Source organism: Drosophila persimilis, unplaced genomic scaffold (genome assembly GCF_003286085.1).
Source record: "Drosophila persimilis strain 14011-0111.01,24,50 unplaced genomic scaffold, DperRS2 tig00000002-arrow-pilon, whole genome shotgun sequence".
Lineage (NCBI taxonomy): Eukaryota > Metazoa > Arthropoda > Insecta > Diptera > Drosophilidae > Drosophila > Drosophila persimilis.
The window spans coordinates 6,296,785-6,324,305 of NW_020825289.1; the positions used below are offsets into that span (position 1 = coordinate 6,296,785).

General features: G+C 47.3%; 7 protein-coding genes across 14 annotated transcripts in view; 4 read left to right on the forward strand and 3 right to left on the reverse strand.

Moving 5' to 3' along the window:
- Positions 1-737: 737 nt before the first annotated feature.
- Positions 738-4,912, forward strand: LOC6590966 (flocculation protein FLO11). Of its 6 annotated transcripts, none has more exons than XM_026985112.1 (9): positions 738-955; positions 2,247-2,482; positions 2,545-2,894; positions 2,957-3,202; positions 3,273-3,438; positions 3,858-3,956; positions 4,089-4,400; positions 4,502-4,576; positions 4,632-4,912. In XM_026985112.1, the coding sequence occupies exons 2-9, from the start codon at positions 2,260-2,262 to the stop codon at positions 4,799-4,801; spliced, it is 1,641 nt and encodes a 546-aa protein (XP_026840913.1). In that variant the 5' UTR covers positions 738-955; positions 2,247-2,259; the 3' UTR covers positions 4,802-4,912. The 6 variants fall into 6 exon arrangements, with proteins under 6 accessions (XP_026840913.1, XP_026840912.1, XP_026840915.1 ...); XM_026985111.1 differs by having other exon boundaries at positions 739-955; positions 3,855-3,956; XM_026985114.1 differs by lacking the exon at positions 4,089-4,400 and having other exon boundaries at positions 740-955.
- On the reverse strand, positions 4,820-6,957 carry LOC6590968 (probable cytochrome P450 12b2, mitochondrial). The gene is made up of 6 exons (XM_002015868.2): positions 6,825-6,957; positions 6,583-6,706; positions 6,280-6,526; positions 6,105-6,221; positions 5,622-6,048; positions 4,820-5,556 (listed from the first exon to the last, which is right to left on the reverse strand). The coding sequence occupies exons 1-6, from the start codon at positions 6,921-6,923 to the stop codon at positions 4,945-4,947; spliced, it is 1,626 nt and encodes a 541-aa protein (XP_002015904.2). The 5' UTR covers positions 6,924-6,957; the 3' UTR covers positions 4,820-4,944.
- Positions 6,958-7,784: 827 nt separating this feature from the next.
- On the forward strand, positions 7,785-9,065 carry LOC6590969. 2 transcript variants are annotated; one of them, XM_026986977.1, is made up of 3 exons: positions 7,785-8,043; positions 8,109-8,723; positions 8,787-9,065. In XM_026986977.1, the coding sequence occupies exons 1-2, from the start codon at positions 7,825-7,827 to the stop codon at positions 8,382-8,384; spliced, it is 495 nt and encodes a 164-aa protein (XP_026842778.1). In that variant the 5' UTR covers positions 7,785-7,824; the 3' UTR covers positions 8,385-8,723; positions 8,787-9,065. The 2 variants fall into 2 exon arrangements, with proteins under 2 accessions (XP_026842778.1, XP_026842779.1); XM_026986978.1 differs by having other exon boundaries at positions 8,798-9,065.
- Positions 9,066-10,629: 1,564 nt separating this feature from the next.
- Positions 10,630-27,521, reverse strand: part of LOC6590970 — a 39,588-nt gene continuing 22,696 nt past the window's right edge. For both annotated transcript variants that reach the window (XM_002015870.2, XM_026986974.1), the window contains exons 2-7: positions 17,580-18,601; positions 15,471-15,885; positions 15,149-15,364; positions 13,065-13,468; positions 12,470-12,663; positions 10,630-12,408 (exon numbers count right to left, since the gene is read on the reverse strand). In XM_002015870.2, the coding sequence (XP_002015906.1) occupies positions 12,185-12,408; positions 12,470-12,663; positions 13,065-13,468; positions 15,149-15,364; positions 15,471-15,885; positions 17,580-17,917 (1,791 nt within the window). In that variant the 5' untranslated portion in view covers positions 17,918-18,601 and the 3' untranslated portion in view covers positions 10,630-12,184. The remainder of the gene's footprint in view (positions 12,409-12,469; positions 12,664-13,064; positions 13,469-15,148; positions 15,365-15,470; positions 15,886-17,579; positions 18,602-27,521) is intronic.
- LOC6590971 (elongation of very long chain fatty acids protein F) lies at positions 19,289-20,316 on the forward strand. Its single transcript, XM_002015871.2, has 3 exons — positions 19,289-19,377; positions 19,454-19,638; positions 19,699-20,316. The coding sequence occupies exons 1-3, from the start codon at positions 19,332-19,334 to the stop codon at positions 20,257-20,259; spliced, it is 792 nt and encodes a 263-aa protein (XP_002015907.1). The 5' UTR covers positions 19,289-19,331; the 3' UTR covers positions 20,260-20,316.
- Positions 20,520-21,735, forward strand: LOC6591184 (elongation of very long chain fatty acids protein F). Its single transcript, XM_002015872.2, has 3 exons — positions 20,520-20,587; positions 20,669-20,853; positions 20,916-21,735. The coding sequence occupies exons 1-3, from the start codon at positions 20,554-20,556 to the stop codon at positions 21,549-21,551; spliced, it is 855 nt and encodes a 284-aa protein (XP_002015908.1). The 5' UTR covers positions 20,520-20,553; the 3' UTR covers positions 21,552-21,735.
- On the reverse strand, positions 25,266-25,694 carry LOC6591185 (probable salivary secreted peptide). The gene is made up of 2 exons (XM_002015873.1): positions 25,506-25,694; positions 25,266-25,439 (listed from the first exon to the last, which is right to left on the reverse strand). Exons 1-2 carry the CDS (start codon positions 25,692-25,694, stop codon positions 25,266-25,268), a joined length of 363 nt encoding a protein of 120 aa, XP_002015909.1.

The window sequence follows — 27,521 nt, forward strand, 5'->3', positions numbered from 1 at the left end:
TGTTCTACATCTGAACTTTTATCTTGTTCGCAGCCGGACAGGCAGGTAAATTCTAGTTTGTGTAAAGAAAGCCCAATGAAAGCGATTTAAGGCGCTGATCTTCCAACAGGGCAATAACATCAGCGACACTTGTGGGAGGCAAGCTAGTGACAAACTCTCAGCCTCGAACATCTTCATGAGCTGCTACAACAGTTACATGCAGCACCCCAGGCCTGAGAAGGAGCGTTACAGGGATCGTCAGCCAAGCGACCCGCTCCAGCAGCAACAGCAGGGCTGTTTAAGCTTCCTGCTGAGCGCCTGTGTGAGTATTTTGTAGGGAGGGACCGAGAGGAACTGAGGTAATTTTCAATAATTCCATAATACAATTTATTAGCTAAATGCATGCTGAAAAGCTATCGCTGGGCCCTCTCAACAACCTTAAACGCATAACTCCCACAAGCAATATGCCAGCGAGATCGTATGGAGAGAGAGAGAGAGAGCATGGTAGACAGATAACGCGAATTAGCTTGAGCCGAACACGAAGCCGAAGATGGGCTGATCCAAGTCTGTTATATAGGGTGATGGATTGTCGCCGGGAAGTCGCATACATACACTCACACTAATCATATTGCAAAACATTAGGAGAGCACTCTCGCACCTTTTATTAACATACCGTCGGCTTACCAGCTTCGGCCGGTGCCAGTGACAGCACACACGATTCCAGCACCGCTGCTCAATCACTCGGGAGTTTCTCAGCCGCATGGATCGTGCGCTCGTTGGCCATCAGATTGAATGCAGATTTTGAAAGTGTTCTGCAAAGTGCTTATTGTGTTGTAAATCAATTACATCTCTAATTAAAACTCAACCATTTTGTGAATACTGAAGACTTGCGGCTGGCTCGAAAGTCTTTTCCATCTTACAACGAGAAAAAACCTTTCAAAAGGGACATCACGAGAGGAGGAGGAAGAAAAGACCGGTAAGTAGAGGCATGCTTTAGTCGGCCCCTGCGCTTTGTCTGCTGTTTCTCCGTGCGCCATTGCATGAAAACTACCGTTATCAGTGTGTAGGCGGGGTCAACGTCGCAGTTAGTTTTTGCGCCTTGCACTTTATACTTTTGCTGCAGTTCTTCGCCCTATCTCTTACTTCCTCCTCCTACTTCTCCTACTTCTCCTGCTTCTCTCTGCTCCTTCTTCTTCGGCACATCTTTCGAAACGTTACACTGTACAGCACAGTTCTGGACCTTATGTAGGTGTGTCTGAGCGTGTGTGCTTTTTGCATTTCGATACACTTTGATCCCACGAAACAAATTTTTGATAATTTTATTATTTTTGCTGTTTGATTGTACTTTCGCGTACTTTCTGGGCGATGCAATAAGCGCTATAAATATAAAATAAAGCAATGTGCTGCTTGTGTAACTGTATTTTAAAGACCAGACTTCTTCCATATGCAAATGAACACGAATACTTACTATAAATGATTGGACACAATGGAAACTACAATCAAAGTAATGCAATTAATATAAGCTGAACTTTAAGATATTGTTTAGACCATGGGAGTACTGGGAGACTTCCTCTAAAGAAACATACATACATATGCAATAACTGATAACTTTCCTCCAGCCCATTATCAGAACTACTCATAACCTCCCACACCATGATTTCGAAACATCTCCGAAAACATGTCTCACGGCCGCAGTCGATGCTACGAACTATTCTTAGCGATTCCGTTTGCTTCCAAGCGGAATCGTACAAAGTTCAGATGTTCTAATTTTATATTACTTAATTTGTTTTGATTTTTATTATTTTGTCTTACCTTTTTGTTGCTTTTGGTAATTTTTTGTCGTTAGTCATTGCGGTGGAAGGCATAAAGTACTCGTTATATATGTACATTTGAAGCTCTAATATAAGTTTCGCCAGGCAGCAGCAACAAAAAGTACAAAAGCGGGGCTCAAAAGTGGAAAAGTGCGATGTGCCGATCTGGAGCGATAAGCGGATCCACTTTCGGGTCCACCGACAGACGACAGACAGTTCCCGGTTCTGGGCAACTATCCCAAGTCTATGAGAAGTCCGGTATTCGGGTTGCTCGTCTGGTAATCACGCGGAACGATAGCGATCTCAGGACCCGACTTGTACCTTAACGATTCTAAAGTAATTAGCGAAAATCTGTTGCGCAATAAAATGTAATATATGGCAGAATATAATCAGAAAACAAAAATTAAAAGTAAAAGTAAAATGAAATGAAATCAAATGTCTATTAATCACACACAGTCGCAGCATCAACATGGCGCAGGAGACAGAGGCAGTAGCGGGAGTCAAGGGTCAGCCCCGAGACCATATCGAGGAGGATGAAGTCAGCGAACTGCACCGGACACGCAGCTTTTACGACGGAGTGCGAGAGCAGGCCGAGCGCTTTGCTAGCACGCGCTTGGGTCAGTTCATAATCGAACGCGGGGATCGTGCGCTTCGGATGATCGAGGACACGGCCAAGTGGAGTCTGCCGCAGGGTAAGAAACAACACCTACTGGTAGACATCCCTAATAGCTTTTCGAAAATTAATAATTCGCAGAAAAATCTGCTGATCCCTTGCAACGGCCTCTGCCCTGGGGTCCGTTCCTGTTTCTGATCATTATGCTGCGCCTCACGCGCATGTGGTTGTCGCTGGGCGCATTGATGATCGGCAACAGCCCCATCTCCCCCTCCGACTTGGTCTATTTCATTCAGACCAGGCGCCGCAAGTTACGAGCCATTCGAGTGCATGGTCTAAAGGTGATGCGGCAGCGCCAGCAGGAAGTATCCTACGGCAGTGGCAAGGGCTTGACCCATAAGCTCACCCAGTGGTTTTCCCGGGCTATGTGCCGCCCTGGCGTACAGAAGGCCAACAGCGGGCGACTCTTCCAGGTGCGCAACATGGAGCAGGTGAGTCCTTGAGTCATTCCCGATTAAGAAGTGGAGGAAGTAAGTGCCATCTCCATCCGCAGACTACACAAACCAGTCCGGCTGTGATGAAGCGTCCGCGTGAGGATGAGACGAACACTGATCTTGAAACCGACCACAACCTTACCATCGACCAAATGCTGGCCAAATACGCCCTGGAGAACTCGGAAGATGACTCTGACTTCGTGCCCAATCCCGATGAGGAGGAGGAAAGCAGCGACGGCACCAGCTCCGAGTCCAACACCAGCGAGGAGATCAGCAGCGATGAGGCAAATGATATTGCCGATCAGGTATGATATCACATTAGCCATAGCCATTAGCCATAGTCGATGTTCCTCCTTCAATTTGGATTCTTCCCAGGCCACACGAAAGCCCCCAGCTTTGGTGGTGGAAAACGGTGTACACAAGGCAGAACCCAACGAGAGAAAAGACAAGGAGATGGAGATGGCAAAGGAAAATGACAAGGGGAAGCTGAGCGCCACGACAACCAGCAATGGCGGCCACGACAAGGAGCAGGCGGAAGTTGGTAATGGACATTAAACTGTTATTAAGACGCTCGTGCGTAGCCCCCTAAGCCTAGGTTAACACCAGTATCGAATATCGATTAAGCGTAGATGAAACTGAACTTGAAACGTTGTCATGAAATACAATACAATAACGATACCAATACACAATATACTCCCGAGATCGATTCAGTCATTGCTAGTGCCAGATCTAAGGGGATCTCCCAGTGGATCTTGGCCATATCCATCGTCCATCAATCCATCCATCCATCCATCCAGCCATCTGTCATTCCGTCCAGTTTTGCAGTATACGAAAATTCCAAATTTACCTTAAGAGTTTTGTGAGTTTGGCTTTGACCTTCCGTTAGCTTCTTGATTCCCTGACCTTGTATCTCTCTCTCTCTCTCTCTTTCTGTTCGTCTATGAATGATTTTTACAGCAGGTGGGGCCAGGCTGGAGGAGGACAAGTGGAAGTCCTCGCCGGGACACATGAGTGCTGCCATGACGAAAATCCAATCCTACAACAGCACGGCAGCTGCAGGTAACTCACGAGATATTCGCTCCCACTCGATGGCAGTTGAAACCGAGTTGATCGAGTTCTCCCAATTAACATTTTAACGTTAGTATTCTGTCTCTGCTTCTGTTACTCCGTGCATGTGTTCAAAACCAACAGCCGGCACTGAAGCAGCAGCCCCATGCGAACCCGAACCTGAACCTGAAACCGAGTCCGAATCCGATCCCACACCTGATCCTCAATCCCAATCCCACGATGAGTCAGACGATGACGGTAGCAGCACGAGCAGCAGCAAAACTGGATGCACAGTCTACCGAAGGGAGACCACATTCGAAAAGACCCAGCCAGATACCCAAACCGAACAGACCAGTGAAGTTGCTGCCACACTAACTACCCAAGTATCCAACTATCCCACAATCGACACACTAACACCAGCCACCTCCTCCGAAGATATATTCTATAGTCCAATTGGTTTGTCCCTACAAATATTCCACCAATCATGCATGCTGCTAGTCCTTCTCTATATATCTGTGTATAATCATGTTGACTGTAAATATTTTGTCCCATTACAGGATCACCAACCCTATTTAATACCAGTCTGGGGACTCAGGCTCTGCTGAAGAGTGTGAGCATTCAATCTGTCTTGGGTAAGCAGTAAGTTATCTTCTGCGTATCCCCTAACTAACCTGTTTATTTGATCAGCACACTCCACTCCCACCTTGGAACTGGAAGATGTGGCCTCTGAAGCACCCCCCCATCAGCCTGAACCCGAGATAGCCCCATCGCAGCAGAAGCAGCCACATCAGCAACAGCAGCAGCAGCGACAGAATAACTATTCCCACCAACGCTATCGCGGACGCAACAGACGCTAAGCGATAATGCATTCTATCTATCTATATATCTATATACATTTCCTTACTTTTTTACTTTAAATTCCCATATTGTTAGTGAATATCGTACTGCGAGTAAATCTCTGAACTCAATCGACAGTCTGTACTTGAGCGTAGGCAAAATATCACAAGGATTCACGAACACCTTCGACGGGCAAGAACTTGAAGCGGATGTCGCCGCAGGGCGACAGGATGATGGTGCTCTCGTACTGGAGGGGAGCGTTGGGCAGCCAGTTGACGTGGTAACGACGCAGAAGACGCACCAGTAGGGTCTCTATCTCCAGCTCTGCGATGCGCTTGCCGATGCAGGTGCGAGGTCCAAACCCGAAGGGCAGGTACACAAACGGATTGCGGGTTCTGGCTTCCGGACAGGCCAGGACATCGCCAGCTATGTCCGCCTTGAGCCAACGCTCGGGGATGAAGTCCGCACTCTGGGCAAAGTACTCATCGCTGTTGGATAGCTCCATGACGCCCATTAGGACGCCAGTGCCTCGGGGCACCTGATAACCGGAGAGCACCAGATCTTTGGTTGTGATGCGGAAGTTTCCAGGTGTGATTGACGTGATGCGTAGTCCCTCCTTGATGCAGGCTCGCAGATAAGGCATGTTCTTGGTGCTCTCATCGGTCAGCGAGCCCTTGGAGTCGGGCAGAATGTGGAGAAGTTCTCGGCGCAGTTGCGATTGTTTTGAGGGATTGCATGCCAAGTGATAGAGAATCGTTACAAAGGCAGAAGAAGTCTGGAATGATTCGAACTTTGTCATTAAGAGATCTTTACAGATCTTTACAGTATCATCCCACAAACCGTATCGATTCCGGCCATCAACATATCCATGGCCATCACTACGGCCACCTGCTTGTTAAGTCCCAACAACTGTTCCAGGACGCATTTGTTCTTGCGGCCGTCATCGATCTCAAAGCGTTGAATGGCCTCTTCGATGTAGTTGGTGGTGATCTCAGTTATGTCGTCGTAGGTCTTAAGAAACCGGTTGAAGCCCCGCGTCTTGTAGTAGGGCCAGATCGAGGGTTGCACATCGTACTGGAAGCTGTAGTTGAAGAAGTCGCTCATGTGCTTGGCCAGGCGAGCGGCGTTCGGATCCGGCTGATCGCTGAGCAGACCCATGCGTGTGTTTAAGGCCACAAAGCTGATGGACTCAAAGGCCCAATTCTTCAGCTGATCATGGAAGTCAGCCTGGAGCAAGTGGGTTTCCGGATCCCTCTGACTCTCCAGTCTGGAAAGTGTATAACCACGTAAGATACTTTATCTTTTTTGGGAGACTCGTCGTACTTATCTATGAACTGCTTCGCTATCTGATCAAGCTGCGGCAGATTCTGTCTGACGTTCTGAACCTTCATGAGCACAGGATTCACCTTGTTGCGGATGTCTGCCCAGTCCTTGCCCTGTCTGGAATTGGGTACTGAGGAGGTAATCTTCAGGTCTACTGGACTTCATTCAGACTCACTCTGATACCAGACCACCAATGCCTCCAAACACATCCGGTCGCTTCACCTTGCGGTAGTAGCTGAAGCTTTCCAGGCCGATGCGTATGGGCCAAACGCCTTCGTTGCGGTAGGTCAACTCAAAGTCCTCTGGATTATATGTGAAGACTACATCTGGTTTGCCCATCAAGCCCGGCAAGCGATAGATATCCCCGTACATCTCTCGTAGGCGACGGTTCATTTGAATGAGGTTTGTGTTGTGCAGTTTGCCTGGGGGAATAATCGCTCATAGGGTAACGGAATAAATGGAATTTTTTCAGTCTTACCGCCTGGCAAAAAGTAGGATAGCATGCGCCAACCATTGGGTCCGGGCAGTTCCCCATAGGACATCGCCTGCTGCCATCTCTCATCTGTGCGCGTTGGGGACTTATCCAGCAGTTCCAAGTGGGTCTGTTCGTAAGAAAAGTTTTCTTCTGTGTTTGTAAACAATTACCGCTCTCTGAAAGCTCGTCAAACTTTCGCTCTCATTCTGCATCTATCAGCCTATCTCGCTCGCTCACCCACTCACCTGCTGACCAAGCGTCCCACCCAGTGACAGGTCTCTGGCATTAAACAGCTGATGGGCTGCACTTTGGCGCCGCACTGTTTTCATAGTGTTTTTCCACATCACTAGTCAGACACAAGTCAAACTAGTTGTTATTATATATAGTGCAATAATAAAGAGATATGGAAATTGAAATAAAACGAGGAGCCACCGCCGGCCAACAAGCAAAAATTGAAACTGAATCACAGGCCAAACGACGAGCATGATATTAGACTTAGGTTGAGCTTTCTCTCTGTCGATTTGTTTGCACCAGTGAAAGCTTTTCATACCCAATAATCGTAAAAGCAGCGGGTATATACGTTTAAAGAATGCCAACCGTTGTGAGCTTAAAATTAAAATTCTGCTCGTGCCCCTACTTGAGCGTAAAGCGGTGCATACTATGGAATCAACTAATCAAATGTATAATAGATGTATGAACATTTATGACATGAGATCTTATACACTGCTTTCCTTGTCAGCTTTGCTGCGAATTAGTGTTCGTAGCCGTCTCTAGACATATCTCCCGGCTACCAGTCGAAGAAGTGAGGCACAAACTAAATTAGATCTGAAAAGTGTTCTTTCAGCATTCTTTTCATATAAAGCTATATGTATCTGTTTCTGCAGTTAGTTGAATGTCATATAAATATTACTGACATAAATCTCATAGTTGACTGAGGTATGAAATTTTATAAAAACTTCCATACAAAATAAAATATTGGGAACACGCAAAAATACCCAATCTAGGGAGGCTCTGAGCCTGAACGTGATCCAAAATTTGTTTAGGTCGTTCGCAAAACCCAGGGCTTAGTTCATTCTAGTATTTCTCTCCGTACAATACACACCTATAGCTCAGAAAAATAAAATTGTAAAGTTTTTTTTTTTAATATTTTTCGAATCAGTACACAGTTTTTTTCATATACAAAATATTTCACAGTCCTCCGTTTTTTGTGTCGGATTTTTGTTTCGTAAACTTTGTTTTGTAATAATGTCTGAAACCGAAAATTCATCGATGTCATCGGAAAGCGAGGCCCGTGACTCGGCTCTCCCAGCTTCGAATGGGATGCGATCGGCTGCCGCTATTCGAAATTACATGGGTGGATGCAAACAGCGGTTTGGGCCCGCACACAAGAGAAAAGCTGTGCTGAATCTGGCAGCGCAGCGGTTGCGCCGGATGTCTCCAGAGCACGTAGCCCGGTCCCGTGAGGTACGTTCTTTGCATCTAAATCTACCCGTCATCTAATGCAACAGCTCGTCTTTTGATCTCTACAGCCAACGTCTATGTTCTTGCCTATAGAAGCGCTTAGTGACTGTGACCTGGAGCCCTCGTATGACGGTGGGTGTGGCGTGAAGCCGAAGAGACGTATAAGCTCTAAGCGCAAGCCCAAAGGTTCATGTGGCAATAGCCACAGCAAGCGCCCGAAGTCCTCAAGTGTTAAACGCAGGCGCCGGATGTCTGCGCCTTCTAAGAAGTCCAAGCGCGATGCCAAGCATGGCTGTGGCAAGAAGCCCAAGAAAGCCAGGAAACCCAAGAGGCCCGTTTGCTAGACAAAGACCGCATAAAAAAGAAAATGAACGAAGAATGAAAAAAGAAAACGAAGAAACGAAACAAAATCATCGCGCGAAAGATAAAACAGAGCTTGGAATGCCCCAACCCCAGCCACCTACGAGCAACCCATCCTCAGCGCCTGCGGGTTATGATTCCAGGTGCCCATATATCCATCGAGGGATAACGAGGAGTCGCTAGAGAGCATCGTGCAGCAGGAGCATGCATTTGACTTCCATTCCGATCCGGAGGCCGCGCATGCCGTGCTGCTCAGAACACACTGTCCGATCACCATTATACCTTCGGAGCCCTGTCTTCAAGAGCGTGTAAACATGCCCATTGTGAGTAGATGAGACGAAGAAGAGACCCCTCTGGATAGAAGGTGCACAATTAATTTTATTTAGTTTTCCCGTAGCATTGTCGCCTGGAGGCCGTCGTCCGGCATACGGCCACACTCTGCTGAACCAATAGCTGCCCATGATCGATTCCTGCAATGCTATTGTGGTGGCAGCTTGTATCTTCCACAAAAGTGGGAAAAGTATCCGGAAAATGTGCGGATCATCGAGCTGGTAGAGGCCGAGTTCCTCAAACGAATTGTCGATTGGGTGGCGGTGTTAGATGGTGGGGACATTTCCGATAAAAAAAAAAATATTACATCAAATAAATCCATAAAAATGCATGAATATCGTAGTCTAGATTCTTTGTTTATTAGTGTGCCGAAATCTATCTCCTGCTCGAAATCTTAGCGGTCAAGATCCAAGCGCTCATTATTTATGTTAAGTGAATATATGTAATTCGCGTCGATCGATGTGGAGCGAGAGCCGCGAGTTCTCAGTCACCAGAGTCTCCGGCATTTCACTTTCATTCTGGAAGAAATTTTGCAGTCGAAAAGGTATCGAACTACTGGTTGATTACATTCATTGCATGAAGTGGATTGGAAATTGACTGTGGTTGTCAAAAAATGGAAGTGGAACTCCAGAACTGGATATCGTATCCGATAAAATATAGATATAAATATAGATAAAATATTTAAAATATAGAATAACGACATCTACCTTTGCTATTACATCGTCTTACATGTAATGTAATCTGAGAACTTGTCAAATTGGGCGGCTAAAATGTCAACGGAAGCTGTAACTATCTCTTACGAAATCCTTAAAACTCTTCCGTTTTGTTTGAATTACATTTATTTATTGCATGCGGTAAAATGTTCCATAGCTTAAAATGTGGATTTTTTGTTGGTTTTCTTACAGTTGTTTTGTTGAATTTATTTACGATTTGGGTGTTTCTTTTTTTTTTGATTTGTTTTGTTTTGTTAATACTTTTTGTATGTATGTACATTGAAAATTTGAATAAGTTGCAAAGAGTTGAGTTACAGTTAGAGTTAGAGTTAGAGTTAAAGTTAAAGAAATAGAGTTGATTTTTAAGGTACATTATAGTTTTGAGTTTTGCACGTTCAATTTAAGTAGACAATACATCAATAATATCAATTTATCAATATCAATGGAGGATCTAGAGTTGAGTTAAACGTTTGATATGTATTTGGTATTTGCAATTGGCGTAGTTCAAGTTTAAGTTCGAGGACAAAATGCAACTACAAATCGCTCTTAAGATATACTCGTATTCACGATATATACTATATATATATATATATTTAATTTTTTTACTATAACTAATATACTTTGAAAATGGAAATGGTTGAGATTCCCATTCAGTTTCTGGTTAATGTTGTCTTCTCTGTATAAAAATATAAACAAATTAGAAATGTTCGTTGTCTTTGCTATAATATTGGGGTTTGCTTGGTTTTTCAGAATCGAGTGTAAATAATTCGTAACAAACAAATGAGAGTAAAACATTCTGCGGAGGACCTTCAGTCTTGCTTTGATTTGATATTGCTTGGTTGGTTTCATTCCTTTCGTGGTTCCTTTGTCATTGAGAGATCAGCATGGGGTACATTTACATATCGTATATAAGTAAATATCTGTAAAAACAAGGCTTATGCATCTCATAGTCTATTTCCTGTTTAGTACTGTTATTAAGCGCTAGTCGAGTTCTGTGCTGAAGATCCCTACAAACCGGTACACGAACCAAAGGGGGAGGTACCTTTATTCATGTGTAGTATATGTATGTGTGTATATCTGGGTTATAAAAGGAAAGTGGATCACCATCGAGAGTGTTATCCTAAGTAGTTCACACTGAGTTTGATATGCATTACGAAATTTTTAGACATTAGCTAAACCGCCGATATGTATGTGTATATTATAAGATTATCTATAGGCAGAGTTCGCTCGTTAGGAATACAAAATAATCTGGCTAAAAATGCATTAAAAAACTATCTGTAATAAACTTACGCACTATGTGGGTGCAGTTTACTCATCTGTAAAGATATCTCTATACTTTTTTCCTTTGGTTTTTGGTTTAGGCAGTGCATCATTAATCTAGGATAAGGGCATAGGTATGTATGTATTCTGCTAAAAGTTTGTCTAAGACGATTCCAATGACACATCGCACGCTAAGAACTAGGTCAAAATCTAAATCATTTACAATAAAATTGATGCTCAACTTACAGGCTAGGATACAATGTATGTATGTATATAATAATATATCTGTATATATGTATATTTGTTGTGTATATTTGCGCTGACGATTGCAGCTGATATGTTTCGATTTCATGGTTGGTTTAGCTACCGATATGTATCATGACGTAGAAATGGCATTATGTATAATATGTCTGTCTACCTGTCGAGCATACTATATGTATATAGTACTGTACTCTATATACATAGATATATAGATGATATGTTTGGGTTTGTGGTTGTTTCCATATGCACACATTTAATTCAGCCGACTGTTAGTCTAAATACATTTTTAATTTCCTCAAAGTGGGGCCTTCCTACCTCCACTGGCTGCTTGTCTCACCTCATCTCTCAAATTGCCTCTACCCTCTCTCTCCCTCTCTTTCTCGTTCTCTTTCGGTTGCAATCATTTTCAATTTGTCTATGCTTATATGCTATAAAATCACATTTAGTTGCTTAATTAATTTTTATGCTCTCAGACACTCGTACACACACACTCACACTCGCATGTGGCAGAGAGAGAGGTGCTGGCACTCATCCACTCCACACATAAACGGACGTACAAAACGTGTAACCTTCGAACATCATGTATAGTATGTAGATATTGCTTTTATTTCGCTATATAGACGCTGTGTATATGGGCTTCAGATATGTGATTCTGAGGGACTATATACGAGTAGTTGCACCATTCACATTTTCATGGCCTGCTGCACATCGAAATGCGTACAGTACACTATATTTCCAGTGTTTTTTCCCTTCTTGTTCTTTTTCTCATTTCCTTTCTATAGTGCGAAGGCAAATTTGCATGCGTGGGGCCGATGGGGAGGCAGGGCGGGACGGTAGCTGGTGGGTTACGGGAAATGGGAATGCAATTTTTCAATACGCGCGCATAATTGAACTGTCAGAGCACTTGGATGGGTGTGTGGCTGGGTGGCTGGGTCGCTTGATGGCTGCATGCTAGGCTCCGCAAGTGCGGACCCGGCCAGGCAGAAATGTTTCGCGAAACTCCGCAAAATATACAACGGGTAAACTTTGCCTCCTCTTTTTCCTGATGCCGCTGCCGCTTCTGCTCCCCGGTAATTAAAATTGCTGTACCAGAGGTCCAAAGGATTGACCGCTGGCTGGCCGATTTATTTGATGGGATGGGATGGTGATGATGCACTTCGCACTGCACTCAAAGGTGGAGTCCCTCAGTCCATGTTTCTCAGTTAGGAATTCTTCAGCGCCTACTCCTCGGGCCAGCCGAGATCCTCGCCCACCAGCTCATAGAAGCGTTGGTTGTATTCGGCAAAGAATCTGCGCAGCCTGGAGACCACCACCGGGTCCACATGCGGATGCTTTCGGCCCTTGGTCTCGCGCAGGCAGCGATCTCCATTGTCGTAGCGCAGGCAGTAGAATCCCTTGGTCTCGTTAAAGTAGAAGTGCTCGCTCTTCACACGATGCTCAATGCCTGGGAAAGATAAAAGCATTCAAATAGAATCCCAGGGAGTACATATGTGAGGCCTACTCACCCAAGAACGCCTCGATGCGCCTCAGCTGGGAGACCGGGTCCTCGATGAGGCGATCCCCGTTGACCACCAGCAGCTGTTCGCGCGGAAAGACTTCCAGCCAGCGGTGCAGATGGACATGGTACATGGATATGCTGAGCGGTCGATAAGCCTCGTTAACGGTGCCATTGGGAAATATGGCCAGCTCCTCAAAGGACCTGCAAAGTGGTGGGAAAGGGGGTGTGATTTAAATTTTTCTCTCAGGCAAAGCGAAAGAGAAGAATGGCAAATTGAATCGCCAACAGCTGCAAATGAGCAGTCATGCCTCGGTCTACACTCCATTTTCCCCAGTTAAACAGAGTCCTGCCCCGCCCCAGCCCCAGCCCCAGCCCCTGCCCCTGTCTCTTTATCTCCGCCAAAAAGTGAGGCCGCAAGAAGCAACTTTCCACTGCAGAGCGACAGGGATGGAGTGAGCCAAGGACAAGAGTCGTCGCATTTTGGGCAACTTTCATTTGCAGTTTGCATTTCATTTGCATGCCAAGCAGCCCCGAGAATGGTGCGAAGATGGGACTGGGTGAGGGACTGCGTCTGAGCCTGAGACTGGGTTCACTTCACTTACTTGGCTGCCAGTTGGGCGGCACTTGCCATCGGCGATGGTGTTGTCGTGGTTATCGTTCCGCCAGCTCCAACTCCAACTCCAGCTCCTGCCGGCCGCCTGCCCGCGACGCTTAACTTTGTCTTTGTCTCCTTGGCGCCCGCCCCACTGCCACCGACCAGGGCATTGTCATAGCCATGGGCCGCCTGCAGCTTAGCATACAGCAGCGACTGTGATGGCATCTTGGGAGGCTGGGCGGCTGCCGCGGAGGCGCCACTGCCGGAGCTCTCCCGTTCGGCCAGCGGCAGGATGGCAGTGGCCGCATGGCTGCGCAGCTGGGTGTAGTCCGAGATGGCCCTGGTCACTGGCTCGCGGACAATCAGCAGCAGCTTGATGCTCGCGTTCATGGCCCGCACTCGTTCCGGCACCTGCAATGGAAATTTAACATAATGAATTTAGAGGCAATGCTCAATGGAGGGAACTAATTAAAACAGAGCGGCTTTTTCCTAAGCAGAGCGGGAGGCTCTGCCTCTGGCCCAATCAGGGCATACATATACTCTGCCTGTCCTCCGGTCTATCTCTTGGCCAACTATTTTCACAATTTAAAAGTCGCAATCTAAATGAAGCTCTTCTCAGGCTTTTTTCAACGTTTGCAGTATAGTACGAGTGCTAGGAGGCCTTTAATATGCTGCATAGTGTAGCAGGCTGCCGTCCTGGGCGCCCCCCTGCTGCTGCACTTCCGCAACCAGTGTACTGTGAACAATTTAATTAAGCCGGAAAATATTGCCGTACAATAAAAGGCGGGCAGGCAAGGCGGCATGGCCCAGCCCCAGGAGCAGGCCGTCACCCTCCCTTGAAGTCCTTGAATCTGCCACGATGAACGTTGAGTATAAATAGCCTCCCAAATGGGCGAAACGAGCCGAGTAAATAAACTTAATCAATTTCAATAAAAGCCTCCTGCCCCACTGCCACCAGCACGGGCCGTGCAACAAGTTCCGAACTTGCTGTCGTTCTTTCAGAATAATTCACGCTGATGAACCATTTACAGTCTTCTCTGGTGGGAATTTTGTATTCCCTTTAAACTTTAATGTGGGGAAAATGCATTTGGAGCGACCCACAAACGAAAAGCGCACGGAAAATGTCATATGGCAATGCGTGCCCTGCTGCTCCTGGAGGAGGGAGGAGGGAGGAGGTTCTCGCAGGTTCTGGCAGGTTCTGGCTGAGGCCAAAGCACGCCCCGGAGAAATATATTATTTATGGCGTGGGACGGAGGTAAGGAGGCATCTGCCGACGAGAAGCGGAGGATAATTTGATATATTCCGCAGAGTTTTCAAGGGAAAAGAGCATTAGCTGACGGGCCCCAGATGCAGATGCAAATGCATCCGCTCTCAATCAATATTAATAACAGCATTAATGAAGATTTATCCAACGCACAGTACTCTTTGGCACTTGCCACGTGCAACCTGATGCTGCTGCATAACAAATTGAAATGGTGCATCAACCGACGGACGCGCACGGCAGTAAAAAGGAAAATTGAAACGGAACTCTGGATAAAATATTGCCCTGCCCGGGCCCTGTCCCTGTCCCCCCACTTTCCACTACCACCGTTGGAGTGCTCTCTGCAAGTGACACATGCAACTTCCGGCTCGTAGCGAAATTGCATCAGACAAACCCAATTTTGTGACACTCTGCGGGCACAGCAGCAACAGAGGCAGCAGCGGCAGCAGCAGCGGAAGCAGGAACAACAAAAACTATAATAAAAGTTGGCCAAAGAGCGATTCCACTTGGGCGTTAGACGAAGCCGTTTGCCAAATGAATTTCCGCTCTGGGGCCCCGACATGGGCACGGAAATTGGCTGGGACATGGTCGAGCGTTTCATTTTAATTTGATAGATGGATGGACAGACAGACAGACACATCCATCGGGGCGGCGAGGGAGCACCAGGAAAAGGTGAGTGTAAAGGGACAGCGCTGGCAGGCAGTTAATTAATAATTACGGTCGGACGACTGTTAGGCCCGGATCCAATGCAACACACACCTAATTGGCAATTAGAGATCAAAGGGACTCCGCTTCGAAAGAGGAACCCCAGAGAATGGGAGGGCACTCACCTCTGGCGACACAAAGTAACTGGGACTCTTCTCGATGGTTATCTGTCCTCGGAAGGAGTGCGGCATCTTCTTGCGATACCACTCCAGGCCCTTCAGATAGTTCTCGTCCCGATCGAAGAAGTGCACCTCGCCGCCGGCCTTCTGGATGCGCGGATGCAGATACAGCATCTCCAGCAGAGCCCTCGTCCCGCACTTTCGCACACCAATTATGAGGGCCTGGGTCCATCCGGAAGCGGAAATCGAATGAAATGTACATGAACATACAAATGCCATTGGCAGCAATTAGTACGAAACACACAGAGGCAAGAGATTTGGTACTCACCTGCGGCAGACGCCGACTCGTTTTGGGAAAGTGCACCCGACTGGAGGGAAAGACCATGGGATGGCTAAGCTGATTCGCGTTGGGCACTGGCTTCACAAAAGCAGGCAAATGATTGGATGACGATGAGAAGGAGGAGAAGGAGGAAGAGGAACCACTTGCAGCTGAAGATCCGGACAGGGCTGATGCGGAGGCGGAGGCTGCCAGCGAGAGGCGATGCCTTTCGTGCACTGCCTGAGCGGCTTGGATATTGTACACGGCACTGTCGTAGAGCACGTGGAATGTTAGGAACAGCGAGATCAGCATGACCGTGAGGAAGACGACGGCCAGCTTTGGACGGGAGACGCCCACCACCAGGATGCAGTCCGTGTGCGAGGCATCAGGTCCCGCCGGTCGCATCGCCGATTTCGGTAGCCATCTGTAAGCGGAACGAAAGTGATTTTTGATTTAGTTTTCCATCAGACCAAGTCCTTCCCATCGCCTACTCTGTGTCGCCCGGTAATTAGATTGCCATTCCATCGGTGCTGAGTAATTAACGTTGGGGCACAGCTAACACGAAACCCATCCTCTCTCTCTCTACCTGGCCCTTCCCCCTCGGGCGTTGCGAAATTAGCAAGACGACACTTTGCCGTGTTCTGGCACTCGTCCTCAGCCCCAGCCCAATTCACGTTCACGTTCTCGTCCTCGTCCACGTCCGGCAGCGCTTAAGCGAATTCCATTATAAACGTTTCCGCTTAGACCGCAACAAACACTGGCAGCATTATTATGAGCAGCATACTGCCGACACATCAGGCAGCAGGAGCCAGCAGAAGGAGTAGGCAAGAGGCCACGCAGCCGGAGCACTAGGCGTATACGTAACGTTGCCTAATGGATGACTTCATTTGCAGCATGCCGCAGCCGGTGCAAGAGAGCCAGAATGCAGGGTGCACGGGCATTAGCAGGTGACAGAAGGAGCTGCTGCTGTTGCTGCTGGGGCTGCTGGTGCCGTCAGTCTGCAGCTAAGTGCATTTTCATAGACAAGAGGTGTGCAGGGCTGGTGGAGGGAAAGGGCATGGAAAGGAAAGGCTAGGCAATGTATGGCAACAGGCAGGACCCCACCACACGCCCCTCTATCACCACTTGTTCGAGTTTCGCATGCGACACCTCGTTAAAAGTAACGACACACTGTGCCACAGGCCCGCAAGGAGTCGAGTCGAGTCGAGTCACTTCACTCGACGGCACCGTTTGTGGCGCACATTGCAACCTCAGAGCGAGACCAACTGACTTCTTCCACAGCTCTCCTCTCCACACTCTCTGCCAGCAGTTTTTTCCTCCGGGCGTCTTGTCGACATGCTTTAAGTCCGCCATTTCTTCATGCCCTGTTGTTTTTTCCCCAGTAGCAGCAGAAAGGGGGGCGACAGTGGCAGCAGTCGTCGGGACTGCGACTGGCCTCGTTTCACGCCCCATAGGGCTTGGGCCGCCTGCCACTTGACTGCGATCTGCATAAACGCAGCTGCCCCCCTCCCCGCCCCTTTCTGCTGCAGCTGATGCCACTGCTGTCACACGCTTTGTGGGGCTGTGGCAGGCTTTAAGCTTAAGCGTTGAGCTTTAAAGGCAACGCCGGCTCTGTTCCCACTAATCCTGACAAAACTGGCAAAAGTCTGCTTTCTTTTCGCCTTTCTCCTGTGCGTTAAGCGCTCTTCCGGCGCTCCATTTGTCCCTCTTTCGCTGGGCATTTGGCCTTCTTTTCGTTCCCTCCCTGTTAAGCTCGTTGGGCAAATATTTATAATATGTATTCTGATTCATTTTTACTTGGGAAAGCGTCGGAAGCATGAAAATCGAATCGAGCAAATGTTGTCCCGTTAAAGTTAATGCAATTTTCATTTGGCGCTCTTAAAATGTAAATTTTATTAAACCATCCAGACGTGACACGCTGTACACTCTGCCCCCTTTCCGCCACACCGCAATACCCCAAGGGAGGGGGACAGTTTGACCTTTTTTTGATGTTCTCTGTGTTTTCCACTCCTTATCGGAAAAAACCGAATCGAACCCCAGCCCACGCCTCCGCCTCCGCCCCCGCCACCGCCCCCAAAGGGAGACCCTAAATGATTTGTTGGCTCTACTCGTACTCACAGGATGTCCAGCGGCAATTTGACGGAGCAATCGCGCAGTGTCGCCTGGTGAGGATTCGTGTGCTGATGAGGATGCTGATGCTGTGGATGCGAGTTCTGCTGCTGCTGCTGCTGGTGCTGCTGCGGATGCTGTCTCTGGTGGTATTGCTGTAGGTGGTTGCCACCCCCGACGCCGTAGTGCTGATGGTGGTGGGGATGCTGCAGCAACTGCTGGTACTCGTGGTGGCCCTGCCCCTGCTGATGCCCATCCTGCCGTGGCAGATGCTGCTGCTGCTGCTGCTGCTGAAGGGATTGCTGCTCGTTGCTGCTGCTGCCCGCACGTCTTTTGGCCGCAGTCATCAGTGAGGCAGCGGTGTACCGGGAGTACGTTCAATGGAGCCCAAATGATAGCCGCTCTTGGCTGTAACTGCAGCAACTAATTGGCCAGTGCCGGCGCTCCACTCAATTGCAGCGGACAAGCAGCATGCAGCAAGGATGGGGGCATGGATTTATGGCCCACCCGCCGCCACGCCTCTTGGGCTATCGCCCTACTTGGACTCTTCTCCTCTCGGACTCTCTCTCGCTAGCTCGTGTTCTGGCTTGTTTTGCTCTTTAATTAAATTCCAGCAGATTGCCGGAGAATGTGTAATCGGAGTTTCGCCGTTACTCGCTCACTCGGTCACCGAAGCGGGCATTGACTGGGCGACACATAGGGCCTCATTTCCGTCAGGACGCACAAAGGGGAGCGGTCCCATCGCCGCCATCATCAACTTTAACATCCCTTGGACAACATCCAGGTTTGACCTTATTGTTGTTCCGTAATTAGATTTGTTGTTGTTGCTGTTGTCCTTGGTTCGATCCGGCGTCGATTCTGGCAACTTCTTCGCCAACTTTTGTGTTTCTGCTGCAAAGGCAGCTGCAGCCAAAGTTTCTCCCGGCTGTGCTTTTGTATCTTTTGTTGCTTTTGTTGCTTTTGTTGCTTTTGTTGCTGGACGCCATTGTCTGTTCTCCAAAAAATAGCGTATTCCAAGAGCTTCAAGTCAACTGCAAAGCAAAACAAGAGAGAGATACAGGAGAAATTGATTACAAAAGTCAAGGTAGTACGAGGTAGCGAAATCAATTTGATTTGCATAAAATTCTAATTAGAGCACGATCGATTTGGTTCAACAAATTAGGGGATTTGCAAGCCACAGTCTTTCAAACGCTGCGGATCATGGATCAGGGGCCTTGGAGAAGCGAAAAACAAATCGAATGGAGAGTGAAAGTGAAACTTCCTTTTGGCAAATAAATGGTCTTATATTTGATCATTGATTGTATAGTTTACACACACTAAAGATATCAAAAGGTAGAGTAAAGGTAGATGACAACAAATGAAAATCCTTGAGGTCACAAAATACTTTGATCTTTTTCTGGCAAGAAGCTCCCTCAAAAGTCGAATTATCTCTTCGATAATTTAGTTGAATTCCCAAAATGAATCCGACCTGACCTAAGGATAGACTACGGCTGCTACTCCCTCCCTTCCAATGGGCGATTACCATTTCCAAATTAGAAATTCAAATCGAGAGAACGTATGTCTGTTCTGTTCTGTTCTGTGTCTGAGAGTTGGATTCGGTTGAGGCCTAGTTGACAGGCTTGGGGGGAATATTTAATCAGTTCTCTGTAGCTTAGTGTAGCGGTGCCGACGCCCCATTCCAGTTTCGGACGTACGGGCTATAAAAAGCAGCGTTCGGTGGATAGAGCTGTATAGTGTTTCGATTTGCTTAACGGGTCCACCATGAACTCCAGCACAATTTTGGATATTTTCCGGACATTGCCAGCGGGTAAAAAACCGAGGATTTTGTCGAGTGTGACAGTGGCAGCAGCCCTTTCATCTCATACGCCCCCCATACTCCGTAGATCCGGTGAAGCTGACACTGTTCAGCAGCCCGCTCCCGGCTCTGCTGATCGTCGTGGGATATCTGATCTTTGTGCTCAAGCTGGGCCGTGACTTCATGGTCCAGCGGAAGCCGTTCAATGTACGGCGAGTGATGCTGGTGTATAACCTCTGCCAGATCCTGATGAACGCCGTGTTGTTCGGCCTTGTAGGTTAGTCCAGGGCCAGTGCTCAGACACATCTAACCCGTCTCCATGCCCTCCCTCAGGGTTTCTACTTCATCCTGGTCCGGCGAGTGTACGATCTGCGATGCATGGAAATGCTTCCACTGGACCATCCCGAGAAGCACTTCGAGCGCCTGGTCGTCTACGCGTACTGGCTGAACAAGGTGCTCGACCTGGCGGACACCGTGTTCTTTGTGCTGCGCAAGAGCTACAAGCAGATCACCGTACTGCATGTCTACCACCACGCCCTGATGGTCCTGGGTGGGCCCGTCATCTTCTACCTCTTCGGGGCCGGGGGCCAGCTCTGCATGATGGGCTTCCTCAATACCCTCGTCCATGTGGTGATGTACGCCTACTACTATGTGGCGGCCCAGTACCCGCAGATCAAGGGCAAGCTGTGGTGGAAGCAGTACATCACCAAGCTGCAGATGCTGCAGTTCGCCATTCTGTTCGTGCAGGCCACGCTGGTGCTCTGCCTCAATCCGGGCTGCAACTTCCCCCTCAGCCTGCAGTACCTCCAGCTGGCGGTCTCCACCTCGATGATGATCATGTTCGGGAACTTCTACTATCAGACCTACATCAGGGCAAAGAGCAAACAGCATTAATTACCAATAAAGTACAGCCCGTTCTGTTGGGTTCGCCATTCCTCGTTGAGTCTGAAACTTAAAGTCTTGTTCTAGTTCTAGTTCTAGATCTAGTCTCTAGTTCTAGCGCTAGTTCTGTTCTAGGTTCTCTCTATGTTTTCTTCTCTCTCCCTGAAATGTGGGACAGAGAGCGCAGTTCAAAGATTTGAATAATACATTATTTGATTCGATTAATTCCACAAATGCAGGTCCGAAAACATTTCAGTGTCTTTGAACAGTCAATAGGTGCCGTTCGGCCGACAATCAACGCTAGCGATGACGCTCGGTATTTTCGATATACCTCAAGGAGGTGCGAGACCCTTTATGTGCTAATCCGATAGTGCTTTTGTGGGCCAGATTCTCTAATCTCCGCTTGAAAACCAATCCACAGACCCAAATCCCATCCTCCTGGCCGGTTCGCCATGGCCGATGATCATCATTCTGGCGGCCTATCTGCTCTTTGTCCTCAAGCTGGGAAGGATATACATGAGAAACCGCAAGCCATACGACCTGAGGCGGGTGCTGATGGTCTATAATCTCGGCCAGGTGATCTACAATGGCCTCTACTTCGGAATCGTGAGTACCGACTGATAGGTGCCGCGGATCAGTGGATTGATTGTACTTTCCTTTCGCCATAGGTCTTCTACTACCTGTTCATCGAGGGAATCTGCAATCTGCGCTGCATGGAGAGCTTCCCGCCCGGCCATAGGTACCGGCAGCTGGAGCGGGTGGTGCACACCGCATACCTCGTGAACAAGGTGGTGGATCTGATGGACACCGTGTTCTTTGTGCTGCGAAAGAGCTACAAGCAGGTCACCTTCCTGCACATCTACCACCACGTGTTCATGGCCTTCGGGGGCTATGCGGTGACCCGAATCTACGGCACCGGGGGCCACTTCAACTCCGTCGGCCTGCTCAACACGGTCGTGCACACGGTCATGTACTTCTACTACTTCCTGTCCTCGCAGTATCCCGGCGTGAAGGCCAACATCTGGTGGAAGAAGTACATCACGTTGACGCAGCTTGTCCAGTTTGTGCTGCTCTTCAGTTACTCCTTCTACGTGCGATTCCTATCCGCCAACTGCCCCATTCCGCACAGCCTGCTCTACCTGAACATGTTCCAGGGCATCGTCTTCATGTATCTGTTCGGCAAGTTCTACATCCAGGCGTATGTCCGGCCTCCTCCTGTCCAGCCCGAGTCCCAATCCCAATCCCAGTCCCTGTCTCAGTCCCAGTCCCAGCCCCAGTCCATGCAGAAGCAGAAGCTGTCGTAACCAGCTCAATATGGCCGCGAATATACCCTGTTCATTACAGCAATATATGCGCATATCGATCAGCCAATCCCATGCGCATGCAACTAGCAACGACCCCATATGGATAGATTTCTGGACTTTCGAACATTTTGCGGAATAAATAAAACTATGCTAATGGCAAATGCCATATGCTATTATCCCAACATGTATTCATTATTTTCTTTGGAAAAGGCTCACCTACAGGACATCTTATTATCTGATCCAATACGATCGTATTCCTATGCCCGTTAAAGCGATCCAGACACTAGATATTTGTGCTACAGTATTTACCATTTAGAAAGAGAATAAAACGCACGTGTTTCACTCTCTTGCGGTATTCGAATGTCTCGTAGTTTCTGGCATATAGTACAATGAAGCGATCCAGTAAATGTATCGATGTAGACGCAGAAACACCATGGGTCTAAACGTTGTACCGTCCTTATTCTTGGCAAATAATGTAAACTGAATCAGAAAAGGGTTCTACAGCTGCATGGAGATGTCCTACACTCCATTCTTTTCTGATACTGATGGAGATCTCCGTATCTACCGGTCTTCCCCAATGCGTTCTTGGTAAGTGAATATTTCTCTATAGAACTTAAGCCCAAAGTATCTGTATATATTTGTGCATATACTCGTACTATACACAAAATATCCCCCATTGCTCATCAACTTTGTAAAAGGCAAAGATGCGAACGGTTATCCGGTGAGTGCGCCGTAAAGCAAAGCCGTTTAAGCATCGACAGAGTGGAAAACTGGATGCCGGAAAAACAACTTGGGGCAATCAGCCATACTCCTTGCCTTTGCACGCATCTCCACGGCTCCCTCTCCACCTCCGATGACCCGGTGTATGTGTGTTGTTTTTGCTCGTTTGTTAGCACGTTGAAAAAGCTTCCCTTGATAAGCATAAGAAATGGAGGCAAGGAAAGGAAACTAGCTAGCTGCAACAGTGTGTCTGTGTCTGTGTCTGTATCCGTATCTGTGTGTTTTGTGCAACGAGTGAATGCACATAACAAGCTTCTATCGTATCGTATCCCAAACCATCCCCCCCGAAAGATGGAGGCAACATAACTGTAGCTAAAGTCCGTGCGGCACGAGTCAAACTTAAGCCGAAAATTTGCCGTGCCATACGTACGTACAGATCTGTTGGGGGTGTGTCCCCCCACATAAGACCCTTTGTGTGGCAACCAAGATTCACTTGAAGCAACTGCATTTACTGCCTGGGAAAAACGAAAACAATTGCCGCAAATATGGCAAATGGCAATTGAAAAACAAAAGTCTCTCACTGGATCCGTTTGCTGGCTGCTTTCACACTTGCAACGATGCCGCATGCCAGAGACAGCACAAACAGCAGAGAGACCCTAGCACAAAAGGCCACTAAAGACAAGGACATGACAGGAAAAACACTGTAAAAGAAAGCGCAGAAGGTCGGAGAAAATGCAGCAGCAGTAAAAAGAAAAAATAACGCACAAAATTGGCTGTGAAATGAACGAGACGACGTCTCACTTTTGTGCTTTTGTTGGAAGGGAAAAATTAAGGGGGGTGTCAAGGGAAAATAGAAATAGGGCATGGCCCGGAGAGGACAGAGGCAAAGGAATCTGATGCCGTCAAAGGCAAATGCAAATCTCGGCTGAGACCATCAAGAAAGAGAAGGAAAAAGCTAGAGAAAGTTCGTAATTCCTTCGGTTAATGCTACGACAGACACTGAGACACAATTTCCAATCAATTTCACATGCAAATGAGCCATGGAAGCACCTGAGTTGTTTTAAAGCCCGAAACATACATTCTGTCATCTCTAAACATGTAAATAAATTGTGTTTAATTACGAATGGTCTTCGATTCCGACTCACTGAATACAATACAAACAATATGGTATACACGCATGCAGACAGGCAGACGGACAGCCGGACCGACAGACAGACAGACAGACACTAAAGATATCAGAAATGATGTGGCAAAAGGCCAAGGATTCAAGGAGTAGTGGCATACCCAGAAGCGACACGGGGACTGGCAAGTGCCTGGCAAGTTTCCCATAATTTACACTTTATCGAACAGCAACAAGCCACCTGCATAATATATGGCTCCACCCTGCTCCCCAATGGCAGCTTCTCCTGCCTGAAAGGGAGCCGAAGCTCTCCCACTGACTGGCGTTTGAGGTCACCAGCAGGGGGTAACCGTAACATCCTGTAAGTTCCCTCTTTCTCCCTCTCTCTCTCTTGTATGCAAAGCGGACGTCAATCAGAGCTGCCACAACTGCATTCTACATGATGTTGCACGTCGAAGCCAGAAGGGAATGTCAAATCCTGAGCACCTGTTAACCCACATATTTGTTGTTTGATCCGTGCGAACCCGGCAAGCAATTTACATTTTGGATTCCACCTCAAAAGCCTTACCATCCATAAAAGAATCGAGCAAATGGCGCATCTATGGGATGTGTGGCATCTCCGCTTCGTTTCGGTCGGTCGTTTGGGGAATATGGCACAATAAAATTTTAATTCCTAACGATTGATGGTCGCCCCGGTACATATCCCATACAGACAGGACTCTGTGTATTGCAGCACGCATCAATGGATGCCCAGGGATGCTCCAGGTCCTGCACAGGGATCCATTCAATACATTAAATTTTATAACCCAGCTAATTTGCATATGTAAGAGTGTATACACAGACGGGGATACGATATGTATGTGTGTGTGTGTGTGTGTTGATTGGATTTATTTGACTTTCAGGGAGGAAAGCCATAGAGCACAGGACGGGCGTGTGTGAGGGAGCGAGGCGACTCTAAGTGCCTGACATTTGCTAAATGGCAAAAGCACACCGCCTCCCTGCCACCTGCCGCCTGCCGCCTACCACCCCATGGCACTGACTGTTGTTGGGGCTACTCGTAACATTTTCCCCCCATCTAGGGCAAACCGAAAAGTCGCCTCGTTAGTACCTGAATGGGAAGTGTAATTACGAGCAATAACCAGACCCACAGCCCCCACCACACCACACATCAAGCCATAACCTTAGTCTTTCCAATCGAATCGAGCGGCTATAACCTTTAAAGTTCGGCCTATACCGACCGACCTTGGCCGCAAACACACATTTTGATGTGGCCTTTATAATGGCTGTAAGTGCATTAATGATTTACGGCTCAAAGGTTCTGTATTGTTGCTATTTCTGTGCTGAATCAAGTTTCTGTTAAATATTTACAGCAATCAGAATTTCCCCCAACTAGTTCTGTGTGGGGATTTTTTCGGCATTATCCCGGACAGGAGGAACAGTCTATTATCCCATTTTGAGATCCTATTTTCACCTTGTGCCAGTTATTTCTCCTGCTTGCTATTTATATCCCAATTTTATGTTGTAGTTTCATGTTAAACAGTCATTAAATAACCGAAACTCCCCACACATATATGTTACTTTAAAATGCTTTACTTTTTGCACAATTTACCAAATTATCTGTATCTGTATCTATATCTATATCGCTCTCCAACTGCAAATTACTGCAGTTCATTTGACTCTGGCAAATTGTATATTCAAATGTTGAGTACACATGGTAAATGTACGATTGCCCGACATGAAATGCAAAAAGAATGTGCATCCACTGACTAAACAAACCCGTTGGATAAATATTCGCAGGCCATAAACAAACAATCAGAACTGTCAGAAGGGGGCTACAGTGCGTGTATAATTAAAAGTATCCGTTGAATGGCGGTTTAAAGTCCGTAGATATCCACGATGAAGCTGAAGCCCTTGTTCCGCTGGCTCTTGAAGTGGATCTTCGCGTAGGTGGTCTGGGGACCGCCGGCCTGCAGATAGGCATAGCCGCCCTGCCCGTCGCGGACCTGGTCGGTGATCACGATTTGGGTGATGGTTCGGGCCAGTTTGGGCTTTTAACAACAAGTTGCAATTAATCTCTGGGCAGATCGCAAGGGGATAGTCGTGGTACAACTCACATTTTGCTTGAAGATTAAATCCCTTGTGACAACTCTCAAAAACGAGGACTTCTCGGTGATGATATCGCGCCGCAGATGCATGTCCCGGAAGGAGCGTGATCCCCATGTGACACTATGGCTGGGACCACGTCCCGCCGCTTGGCAGAGGGCTGTCACGGATATTATCACCAGAAATATGTAAACCCTCATATCGGAATCTTCCCTAGAGTATGGGGAACTGATCAGCAGATTCGGGTATTTTATAGGTAGTAACGTAGTTCTAAAAATATCCCACTATTGTCTCCGTGCAGCTGTACAGACGGTGCAAAGAAAAGACCTCGATTCAACCTTTTTCCCATTCAAAAGAATTGTATGAACCTTTCCCTGCATTCCACCTCGATGACTTCTCTCTCTAGAAATACTTTCTCAAAGACCTCTCCATTCGAGAGAAGGCTTGAGACTTTTGTTTCGCCCCGGGTTTCGGTTTCAGCCGCCATTTCGGCCGGGTCTCCTCTTGCGGTTGGCTGCTTTAAATACCGCTGGGTGCTGCGCCGTGTGGGTGTCTGGTTACGCTCCTCTCGCAGGCAGCGTAAAGCTTTAAGGCAAATATTTATTTAATTTTAACATCCCACGGCCCTGTTTCGGCCCTGTGCACAGATCCAATTTACTCAAGTACAAAGAGCCGACTCGAGCAGACCCTGTCGCGTATATTGTTGAAAATTTTATTGTGCAAACATGAGTACGTCAGTGCGATTGTCTCTCTCTCTCTCTCTCTCTCTCTCTCTCTCTCTATGTGTGTGTGCGTGTATCTACGATATGTATGTGGGTGTGTGTATGTTTTATGGTTGCCACGTTGGTTTTTCTCATTTGTGTGCACAAACAAACGCACAGAGAAACAGCAACAGCACAAACAAAATGGCCAAGGAACCGTTCCGTTGTTAAGTGCCCCTCTCTCTCTCCCTTTCTCTCTCTGTCTAGCTAGCTGTGTGTTGGTGTTTACCACAAAAAAATATACAAATAAAAAGACGATTCATTGGCAAACAAATCAGCAAAAATGTGAATTCGGGCGAACAATAAACTACAGCTGTAGGCGGCAATAAATATTTTCTGCTTTTTTTAGAGGGGTGGGGGCTATAGGCTTTTTTTAATAAAACATATCTTTCGCTTTCTTCTACAATTTTTTTCTTAAATATGTAAATATTCATTCCACACAAGGGTTTCCTTAGTTTTCTTTGCTAAAAAGACCCTGATGGAACCCCCCTGTATGTACTAGTGGATAAGCTCTACGCTCTAGCCATATTTACTATTCATCATCATATATTTGTATTAAGCTTTTATGTTTTTTCAAGCTACTTCACTTTTCGTACGAAAATGTCATTAAACTCTTTTGTGTATATTGTTTTTGGTGGAAATTGAATGCCTGGAATGGATGCGCACTAATTTAATTAAAACCGATCCACTACATCATGTAAATGGCGAAAAACATTGTGTTTACTGTCCGTCCCGTCTAACATATTGTTTTTATCATTTTTCATGTACATGAGATCCCTGAAAGTTGCTGAATTGTCGCGTTGTGGGGCAGCACTTGAAGCTGAAAGCGCTTTAAATAATTTTAATTAAAACAAATGGCACTCGAAATAAAACACGCACATCAAACAGCCAGAGGGGGCGGTTCATGGGAGTCTAGTGGTGGGTGGATTGGTGGCTGAATGGAACAGACATAGCGTGTAATTACGTCCGACGTATAGCGAAGCGAGGCACAGCCAGGGAGGGAGGGTCCTTGTTTGTGTTGGAATCAAGTGGTGGTGGTGGTGCTGCTGCTGCTGTTGACAGTGCACGGCAGCAACATCAGAGGCCACGGCAGCGACATTCGCACTACGCCACTACGCCACTACGCACAGCCCTCATTGTGGTGGCAACAGGGCGGGGAAGAGCAGAGCAGAGCAGAGCAGAGAGACACATAGATCCCTGGCACCGTGCTCTTCATTCGTGACAAGTTGGAGAGAAAGCAAACATGAATGGCGACGGAAGCAGAAG